Here is an 11,380-nt window from a genome sequence, read left to right on the forward strand (position 1 = left end):
ATAATAGAAAAAAAAAAGTTAAAAAAGAAGAAAATAATGATATCAATAATTTACCTCCATTACTTTTTATATAACCTTCAACTGAAAGTTAAAAAAGCGATTTCTCTATTCATCTAAAATATAAATATTTAAAATAAAGCATTAGTGCACCCTCAATTATGGAGCTACATCAAAATAAAAGAAAGTCAGTTAAAGACACGTTAACACGTGTTATTCAAACTCCACTTCAACCTCATTTTCTATTGACATAATATATTTACCTCTATTGCTAAAAATTTTGTAATAATAAATTTGTCAAAAAATTCACTTATTATATTAAAAAAAATGTTCATATTAGTTTGAACACTTATTATAATGTTCACTAATTAATTATGTTAAAGTTAAAGCATGCTTATAATTATAATATAGATATATTCTAGAGAATTTAAATGGAATTGGTTGTTAAGTAATTTTGGATGAATATCACAATGGACATAACCTCTATTTGTGTTATATTTCTTACTTTTATTCAAAATTATTTATTGAATTTGATAAATTTAATCTTTTATTAAGACTCTTTCAACTATTTTATATTTATTTGTTTAAAAAAAATGCAGTGCAGGCAGGTCAGAAGCTTACAATGCATGGAGTGTTGCTTTAATTTTCTTTGATATTTAAAAAACCAGACAACTAAAAAGCATAAGCATTAATTTTATGAAATATAGTTAATTAGTTCCCTAATTAATTAGTATCCATTATATATATTTAATCAGCACTCTTCATGTGATCATTTAATTGCTTTAACTAGTGCAGCCTTGTCAGGACAATAACTTTTTGATAAGTTGATATATATTAAATTAATATCTATAGATGTAGTTGTCCTATTCAATTAATTAGGTGCAAATATTTAATTGATTTCATAATCTAGGTATCATATCTTGTTATTTAGTGGAAGAAAAAGCTTGGGAACTTGCTATAGTGTTTCATACTAGGAAACTATATATTAGAAATGTTAAATACTTATATAAGTGTGTGGTATAACAATATTTTATTTTTAATTTTTAAAAAGTTAGAATAACCAATTTTAATTTGCCTTTTGATTTTGGGTAGTAATTATTCAGTTCTTTTTTATTTTTCTTTAAATATTGAGTTGTTTTTGTGTTATAAACATGTGATCAAAATTTTGACATACAACAATCTAATTTTAATGTAATAGATCCTCATTGGAATTAGTTACTTCAAAGTATTTCTTTTCTTTTTTTTTAAACTCATTTCTATATGATCTATATTTTATGACTTAATACACTACACTAAGAAGAATATAAAGTATAATATTTCTATAATAATATCAGATTACATGGAGGGGTGTAGATATTTGAAGAACTTTTCCTGTGTTTAAATTGTGAGGTGTACTATTCGAATCTATTTTTTATTTTACTTTTATATTAGTACTTGTGTTATTGTATATTGAATTTTGATGTTCATTCATTTTATTTATTGATTATAATAATGTTTTTTTTAATTTTTTTTTACGCATTTCTCATTCATATTTTCTTTTTCATGATTTTATATTATATTCTTTATAATTATTCAATTCAATTAGAAATTCGAGAAAACTCTATTTCTTTCTTTTAGTTTTAGTTAGGCTCTACAATGAGATGGAAACAAATTTATCTTTCACCTCTCTTGTTAATTTGTTTATTTGTGAATTCATAATCTTCACATTGTTTAATTTGTTTGCCTGTGAATAGTATAAATTGAATTGTTTACCTTATCAATTATGTGATGGTCGGATTTTGTTAGATACTAATAGAATAGAATGGTTTACTCTAAAAGAAAATCAAAATATTTTATTTGAATTGATAATGCATAAATAACTTTATTCAAACAATTAGGGGTTAATTTACCTTTGTCAAATTTATACCCCAGTTTTATTAACACACATTTAACATTTCAAAATAACATATTTAATGAAACTTGTTTAATTGTAGAAAAAATGATTATTCTGATTACTCTTTAAACCAAAACATATTTTTCTCATTCACATAAACCTATATATATATATACAATTTACATGTCCTCCTTTTTATTCATACTACTTTATTCACTCCATTGTTCCAAGGCCGGTTCTAACTACCAACCAAAACAAACCCTAGCTATACACTGATTTTCGTATGATCCATCCATCAATCAGCGATCTGTTTTCGCAGGGCTTCATAAAATTTTGCAATGAACTTCTCCGCCGCCTCATCCACATGGTTGTGATCACCCGCATCCATATTCATTGGGTACGGAGAATCAGTTATTCTCAGCTGCTTCACCATCGGCGTCATGCCAAACCCTGGTAACATAGGTGAATCACTCATAACCATCGGGCTCCAAAAGAAATCAGGTGAAGATTCTGCAGATGATTCCATTTCCATTATTGCCTTTCTAACCGCTTTGGCCGAGGTTATAGAGTTGTCTTCAAGGGTAACTGGGGAGTGGACACACTTAAAGAAGCCTCGGTGAGAAGCGGTTTGTTTCCTCTTGACGAATTCGTCGATTTTTGGCGTCTGAATGTTATGATGATGAATATGGTTATGTAGCGAGAGAAGGCTTTGTACGACTTTGCCACATTTTTTTAATATGTTTAGGTCGCGACGGCCGATAACCTTTGCCTTTGATATTCCTTTCCTTAAAACAAATAGTATTGTTTTGAGCGTGTTCATAAACCTTCTGCTGGTGGTTATGGCCATATTGGTGTCTTCCATTTTTATGATGGGATCTTTGTGTTTATAGAAGTTTGGCTTTGGAATCTAGGGAAAGACAATTGTTATTGAATTTGGAAAGAGGATGAATATTTAAGGTGGAAATAGATAGAAGTATATATAGAGACTAGCTTGAGATAGTAAAGGAGGTTTCCTTAACTTTAATTTTGGTTAGGATGAATTATTGGTGATTGGAGGGGTGAGTGGACTAGTTTTTAAGATTAATTATTTTGACCAATGATCTTTTGACAAATATAACTTTACTTGTTCAAGTGTATTTCCTTTTTTCTTTCTTTATTTTTAGTTTTTTTTTTCAAAAATTCCTTCCCTTTGAGATTGAGATCATGGCTGTGTTGGAAAAAAAACAATTTTGTTTATTTAAAGGGTGAACTAGTAAATATTTATTCAAATTGTGATATTTTCAATTAAGGAACATATATACTATCTAAATACAATATTGAGTTTCTTTTGTTATTTTGTTTTATAAGAAAAAGTAAGATTTATTTCATTTAAAGCCATCATCATATATTTAATAAAATTACACTTTATAAAATTAACTAATTTTCACCAAGTTATGTTTATATTGAATCAATAATGAAGTTAGATAAATAAATAGAATGTAAAAGTCATGGTTGAAGTGTCATTATAGTAAAGGGTTTGATGTTAAGTTTTTTTTTATTATTTATTTATTAAATTATTTAATTAAAATATTTATAATTTATTTTTATAAAATTAAATTTTAAATATAAAAGAATTTATAATAATTCAACAGGTCAAAATTTAAATATATATTTTTTTTAAATTAAGAAAAACATGTTAAATAAAAATCCTTTGCCCTATTTGGGAGAATTGTCTAGTTCTTCTAGCTACCATTAATTCTTAAGCCCAATTACTAACTCAAATTTAGAATGTTTTCATTAAATATACTCAAATTTTGTTGTATCATTAAAGTCTGTCTCTTCTCATTTGAAGTGAAATTTTATTTTAGTTTATTAGTGAGGTGTTATTAGATAAAAAAAAAAAAAAAAACCCTTCAACTTCGTTCACACATACAACTGGGATATGTATCTTCCGCCAAATATTACAAGCATGGCCTGGATTTTCAGACAGTTAAAACTTAAAAGGACCTAATCCAATAAATGTTTGATAGAGACCCACACAAGTTTATTTATTATGGTGTTTCCATCATTTATAACTTTATTTATATTTGATGGTTGTTTGAATTTTTTTTTTTTTTTTTTTTTAAAATAAGGGCGAATTAAGGATTTTTTTTTATTGGACTGGTATTACACTAATACGGGTAATAAGTGAAAATATTAATAAAGCCGTTCTACGAATATGTTAACTAAAATAAAATAAATATACGAAATCTAAAATAAAAATAAAAATACTCAATTTAAAAAAGAAATTTATAAATTTAAAATTATATAAGAAAACTTTTGTTTAAAAATGTGAAAAGTTAAATTAATTAAGTCTTAAATAAAAATAAATATAAATATATATATATATATATATATATATAAATAAATAAAGAAAATATAAAAGTCTAATTAGTGAACCAAATGATGTGAGAAAATAATATATTAATTTATTTAATTTATATAAAATTTTAAAATAGTTTAAAATTAATTTAAAATTAAAAAATATAAAAAATTATTTTACCTTTATATTTATATAAATTATTATTTTAATTTTTAGTAATTTGTATTATTAATTATATTAAAATTAATAAAAAATAATATATAATTATCATATAAATATAATTTAAAAAAAATAATAATAACACTACTATATAATTTCTTATACTTCCACTTATATAAATAAAATTAATTTTTACAAAACAAACGGTGAGCCAGGGTTTCATCACCGACCTCCACAATACCATTTAACTCCAAAGCCATTTTGACTAAACCACATTTGTTAAAAAAAATAAAATTAAAAATATATATATATATATATAAATAAAGTGTTTTAAAAATTTTACCCTATGCACCACAACCTGCTAATAGCTCCGCCATTGTTTGTAAGGTAATTGTGTAGAAATTGACGGATTGAAAAAATTGTTTAAAACACTAACAATCACGTTTGACAAATTAAAGATAGATTGATAAGAGTTCGTTTTGAGTTAATAGAATCCAAGATTAAGGATCTTATGCATGCAGTAAGAATAATCAAATAATAAACTATCTGTATTTTTTTTTGCTCATATGAATTATTTGGGCTATGACAGACTTAAATAGACAATAGTTGAACAATAAACTATGGTGAATTCTGACTAATATTGTGCACTCGAACAAGATAGAAAGGGAATACAATTTGGTAACTGCGTTTTCATACTTTGACAAAGTTGGAAGTTGTTTCATAACTGTCACAATCTTCAACAATCGTGCACAAGGAACTTGGTCTAAACGATGTTCATATTGAAAACATGATCAAAGACCAATGGCGGATCTATATATAAACCTACCCGGGTAGCCCAAAATATATATTTTATATAAAAATGACAATAACGACATAAAATTACTCATGTTATTGATAATTCTTGCATCGCTAAAGGGAATTAGAGACAATAAACTAAATATATTTTGTTTGTTTTCTTCATATTATTATCATTCTATCCTTAATGAAAAAGTTTTAGTCCAGGTATTTTAAATCCTAACTCCGCCTTTGTCAAAAACATTGATCAAAACAACGTGAGTTTATTTTCATCGGTTGGAATTAATTTTTGTTTAAACAACGTGTAATGTTTGGTTGGTAGTAGTGGAGGATCCAAGGAGGTGCAAGAAGGGACTTAAGCACCCCTGATCTTTATGAAAATTTTGGTTATAATTTATATAAATTAATTATTTAAGGGTAAAGTTGAATATATAATAAAATTAAGAACTTATTTAAAAAATTCAATAAATAAAAAGTTAATTTCAAAACCTTTAACCATATAAATTATAAATTTAGAGTTAATTTCACATTATATAACTATTATTCTCTTGATGTCTTCGTGGATTTCTGTTTTAAAAGTGCTAGAAAACGTGTATGATGATGGTATTAATGATGATAGTAGTGGTATAGCAAGAAGTATGAATGATAAGAGGAGAATTATGAATTTGTGTTTGTGATGCATTTTATGAAATATTTGTTGGGATCACAAATGAATTGTCACTTGCTTTATAACAAAATGATCAAAACATGGTACTGGCTGTCAGTTTGATCAAGACGATGAAAGATAGGTTACAGAAATTTAGAGAGGAAGGATGGGAGAAACATTTGGATGACGTCAAAACATTTTGTAGTCAGCATATGATCTCAATACCTAATATGGAAGAAAATATGAGAACTCGTGGTCGAAGAAGACGTAATGGGTAAATGATTACTAATTTTCATCACTATCGTGTTGGAATTTTTTTGTGAGGTATTAATTTTCATCACTCGTGGTCAAATAATTTATTGAATTTTATTGTTTTCTAATAACATTTTTTATTCGTTTTTTTATATAATAATAGGTTCTTGATACGATGATTCAAGAGATGAACAATCATTTTTCAGAATTAACTACAGAGGTACTTACTTGCATTGCTTGTTTAAATCCAATTGACTCATTTTCTCAATTTGATATTGGTAAGATACTCTATCTTACTGAACTTTATCAGAATGATTTTTCATTAACTGACCGTATAGTACTTGAGAACTAGATTCAGACTTACATTCAAAATGTATGAATTGAATTTTTTTATGACTCAAGATTTGGGAAGTCTTGCGAAGAAGATGGTTGAAACTGAGAAAAATAACGTTTTTATATTAGTATATTGTTGATTGAGTTAGCATTGGTTTTACTTAGGGGTGAGTAAACGAGTAAATCCAACCCGTATTACCCAACCCATATTCGACCCAAATTAAATTTACCCAACCCATATTATTTACTAATATGGGTTAGATATGGGTTGGGTAACCCAAATTAATTTTTATTTTTTCATTTAACATGTATTTGACTCATTTAACACATTTTTATCCGTTTTTTATGTTTTTGGCATGTTTAACACATTTTTGATACGTTTTTCACGTTTTTGACATAATTAACACGTTTTTAACATGTTTAACACGTTTTTTACATTTTGGCATGTTTAACACGTTTTGACATGTTTAACATGTTTTTGACACATTTTCACGTTTTCATGTTTTCACGTTTTTGACACATTTTTCACGTTTAACACGTTATTGACACATTTAACACGTTTTTCACGTTTTGACACATTTAATACGTTTTTTACACGTTTAACACATTTTTCATACATGTAACACGTTTTTCATATTTTTGGCATGTTTAACATGTTTTAATACATTTAACACATGTCTGACACATTTAACATATTTTAGACACGTTTTTCACATTTTGAAAAAAAACATGTTAGACATATTTAACGTTCCAAAAACGTGTTAAACGTGCCAAATCGTAAAAAATATGTTAAATGTGTCAAAACGTGTTAAACTTATTAATAATATATTAAACGTGCCAAAAAACGTGAAAAACGTGTTAAACTCGTCAAAAATGTGAAAAACTTTTAAAACATGTCAAAAACGTGTTAAACATAAAAAAACGTGAAAAACGTGCCAAAATATGTCAAACGTGCCCAAACGTGTCAAACGTGCCAAAATGTGTTAAACGTGAAAAACGTGTTAAATATGCTAAAAATATGTTAAATGTGCCAAAAACGTGTTCAACTTGTCAAAATGTGTCAAAAACATGTTAAACGTGTTAAACATGTCAAAAATGTGAAAAACATGTGAAAATGTGTAAAACGTGTTAAACATGTCAAAAATGTGTTAAACATGCCAAAAATGTGAAAAACATGTTAAACGTGTGAAAACGTGTTAAACGTGTCAAAACGTGTTAAAAGTACAAAAACGTGAAGAACGTGTTATAAGTGTGAAAATGTGTTAAACGTGTTAAACATATTAAAAACGTGTTAAACGTGTGAAAATGTGTTGAACGTGTGAAAATGTGTTGAATGTGTTAAATATGTCAAAAATATGTTCGACTGTAATGGAGATCAACGTAGTAAAAATCAAGAGAATATATTGAAGTTGGAAGATGGTTAGTTTATATTGGATTAATAAGAAATAATTAAATTAAATTTATATAATTTGGGTAATTTGAGTAACCCTAACCCAACCAAAATTCAACCCAATCCATACTCAACCCAATTCATACTCAACTCAACCCAAATTAACTTACTCAAATTAATATTTTGGGTTTGGGTTAGGGTTGGGGATTGGGTCAACCCATAATATGTTCACTTCTAATTTTACTTGTTACGACTGTTTCTGTTGAAAGGTCTTTTCTGCGATAAAAATTATCAAGACTGATTTACGTAATAGAATGAGTGATGAGTGGATGAACGATAGTTTGATAGTATACATCAAGAAGGAGATTTTTATCACAATTAAAAATGAACAAATTTTACAACATTTTTAAAAAATGAACACCCGAAGAACTTAATTGTCTCTATTTGTTTGTACGTCTAGTAGTAGTTGAATTGTAAAGGGATAAATATTTTATTAGTAACGACGTGATTTTGTATCTTTATTATTATCATTATTAATTATACTTTTATTTTTTATATAAGTGTTGAATAGTAAAAAAAATTATACTTGATAAATTTTGGAGCACCCGTTGAAACCTAGATCTAAATTCGGCATTGGTTGACAGTGGCAGAATGGAAAAATTGGATATGAAGAGTTTGTCGCATTCACGAGGAAGTGAAGTTGGTAGAAGAACCATGAGAGGCAAAAGACAAGTTCCCTTAAATTTAGAGTATTCTTATTATTATTAAGACGATATTCTTCAAAATCTTAAGGTAATATTTGTTATATTTGAGATGATAATCGAATTTTATGCAAAATTTTCTCCTAAAATCGAGAAAATTATCAAATTGTTGTTTCAACAATTTTTTAAGAATTTTGTATTTATAAAAATGGATTAAACATGTATGTAACAAAATATCTCATAACTCTTTGAAACTTCCAAGTAGATATTTTTTGAAATTATACAGTGTTCAAGTAGGGATGTCAATGGGGTTCCGCCCTCAAATCTACCAATCTTGCTTCTATCCCGTCTCAATTCTCGACTTGTATTTTTCAATATAAACCAACCCACATGATCGGTGAAGGGGTTTTCCGGCCGTGCACCGAAACTGAAAAACAATTTAAATTTAAAATATATATTAGATAATATGGAATTGTAATTTATTATTTATATAAGATTACTTTTCAGATAATATTAAGGATTATATCTGTTATATTTTTATTTGATATATAATATATATTGATAATTTTTTTCTATTAAGAAAGAATATATATATGGCTGATAAAGTGGAAAATATATATTGCTGATAAAGTGGAAAGATGAATGAATAAAAATTCTTTAAATATAATATGAATTATTATTATATATTTATTATGTATAAAAGAATTCGGAAAAGTGCTGAAACATTTTCTATCTTTACATCGGGCATCTATCGCTAATAGTTACATTGTGTCACGGGCTCGGTATTTCCACCAACGATCCGTGCGACACTAGTTACGATCTTCGTGATATGAGAAACTAATCAATCTTATTTGAATCAACACTCGATGTTTGCTTCAATAAACAAAAGAACTCTAAAGAGAGAAAGCGAACTCTTACAAGGAATAATATTTTATTACTTGAATACTTATGCTTACAAAGTAATATATTTGAGTTATTTATAAGACTAACTATAACTATTACATTAATGATATACTAGCCAACTACCTCATTAATGATATACTACGCAACTACCACATTATTGGCATACTAACCAACTACCACATTATTGGCATACTAACTAACTACCACATTAATGGTTCATTAATAAAAGGTATGCCTTCTCACCATGCTTCTAAAATATTCCTTGGGTTGGGCCTTCTTAGACGATTGAGCCCTTGGGTTAGGAAGATAAGAGCGTCGTGACATTCTCCCTCACTCAATCTAGAGACATCCTCGTCACGTCCTCCTTATAGGTTCGAATGCGTCTTCAAAGTTCTATAACACTAATTCGTGTTCCCAACTAGCTTCGCCTTCTGGTAGTCTCTTTTCACTTTACAAAATATTCGACATAACTTGGGTGAGAACCTCTTCTCGGTATGACTCGATGTGCTAGTATCTCTTAGGCTTCTTTATCAGGTACGATTGTGATTTTCGTGGGAGCTCTATTTGATTCTCCTCTACTTGGATCTTCTTTATCTCCATGATAAGGTTTTAATAAACTTACGTAGAATAGGGGTGCATCTCCAAATGTGATGACAACTTTATGTGATAGACCACATTCCAACCCGTTTCTCCACGATGAAAGGGCCTTCATATCGCCTCGCAAGCCCCTTGTGAACCTTAGAAAAGTGTCTCCCTTGATGGAAGAGGAGTTTTACCATCACTCAGTCTCCTTCTTCGAACTGCAAATGTCTTCTCTTTTTGTCCACCCATTTCTTCATTTGTTTGGTGACCTTGGCGAGGTGGACTCGTACCATGTCGGCTTCCTCGTGCTATCCTTTGGCGATGTTAAAGGCGGTAGGGCTTGGGCTTTCCTTGTTGTAGAAACGGTCTCCACCATTCCTCCCCTTGTCACTCCTATTGTAGGTCAGCTTTGGTTTGTCTTGCCTTCTCATTTCAACTAGAGATTCAGTCACGATAATAGCAGTATTTAGCTCTTGGACACCACGTCGTTAACTCTAGTTTTTCCCACATTTGTAAACCATCAGTGAAAGCGAACAAAGTTTCTTCGTCCGAGTAGTTAGGGATCTCAAAGAGAGTAGCGATGAACTCCTTAACATACTCCTTAATACTCTCCCTATGTGAGAGCCACTACAACTTAGCTCTTGCTTCTTAAATGGAATTTTCAGGATATAACTACCTCTTGAGTTCCTTCTTGAATTATTCCTAGGTATTGATAGAACCCGTACCTCTTTCTATGTCACTACTCTTTCGCCTCCATCATAAAATTGTGGTTTCTTATGTCGTGGAAATATCTATCTTATTCGCCTCTTCTACTAGGTCGAGTGCTTTGAAGTATTGATCTAGACCCCATAAGAAATTATCAATCTCTTTTGCATTTCTCTCACCTAAATACGTTTTAGGCCTTGGAACGTTTGTCCTTATTAGATTAGGGACTCCTATAGGAGCACGTCCGCACTCTTGCGCAACCGCCTTCTTAAGTAACATCGTATCCTCTTTAGTGTCTTGTAACTTGGAGGCCATTACCTCGAGCTTCTCGTTCAAGGTACTGATCTCACAAAGGAGGGTTTGCTGCACGGTCTGAGTTTGCTCTTTACATTTGAATAACCCTCGGTCAAGGCACCTTGCATCCCTTCTCGGAGCCCGTCTCTCTCCTTCTCGAGCTCGGTGATGCGTTCTTCTAGGTCCCCGACGTTATCTTGTCCATACGAAATCGCTATTGAAAGAAAGAAGCAAGCAAAAATAAGTAATCCATGGTGAGTTATACCTTCTCCAACATAGCGATAATTTCAACAATAGCATCTTTTGATCTCTCCCTTTCTTTGGTAGTTTTGGATCCTCCTACTTGAATCTTGTGAGGGTTTATAAGATCTTCTTCGATTCCGTGGAGAAACTTCTCTAATCCATCCAC

The 11,380-nt window shown here is 29.2% G+C and overlaps 1 protein-coding gene across 1 annotated transcript; it reads right to left on the reverse strand.

The window, feature by feature from the left end:
- Positions 1-1,994: 1,994 nt before the first annotated feature.
- LOC124932548 lies at positions 1,995-2,823 on the reverse strand. The gene has a single exon (XM_047473198.1). It carries the CDS (start codon positions 2,730-2,732, stop codon positions 2,166-2,168), a length of 567 nt encoding a protein of 188 aa, XP_047329154.1. The 5' UTR covers positions 2,733-2,823; the 3' UTR covers positions 1,995-2,165.
- Positions 2,824-11,380: the final 8,557 nt, after the last annotated feature.

This window comes from Impatiens glandulifera, chromosome 3 (genome assembly GCF_907164915.1).
Source record: "Impatiens glandulifera chromosome 3, dImpGla2.1, whole genome shotgun sequence".
In the NCBI taxonomy this organism is placed as follows: domain Eukaryota; kingdom Viridiplantae; phylum Streptophyta; class Magnoliopsida; order Ericales; family Balsaminaceae; genus Impatiens; species Impatiens glandulifera.

Bases quoted from the DNA above. Each gene is read 5' to 3' on its own strand.
- LOC124932548 (XM_047473198.1), bottom strand. From the start codon at position 2,732: ATGGAAGACACCAATATGGCCATAACCACCAGCAGAAGGTTTATGAAC.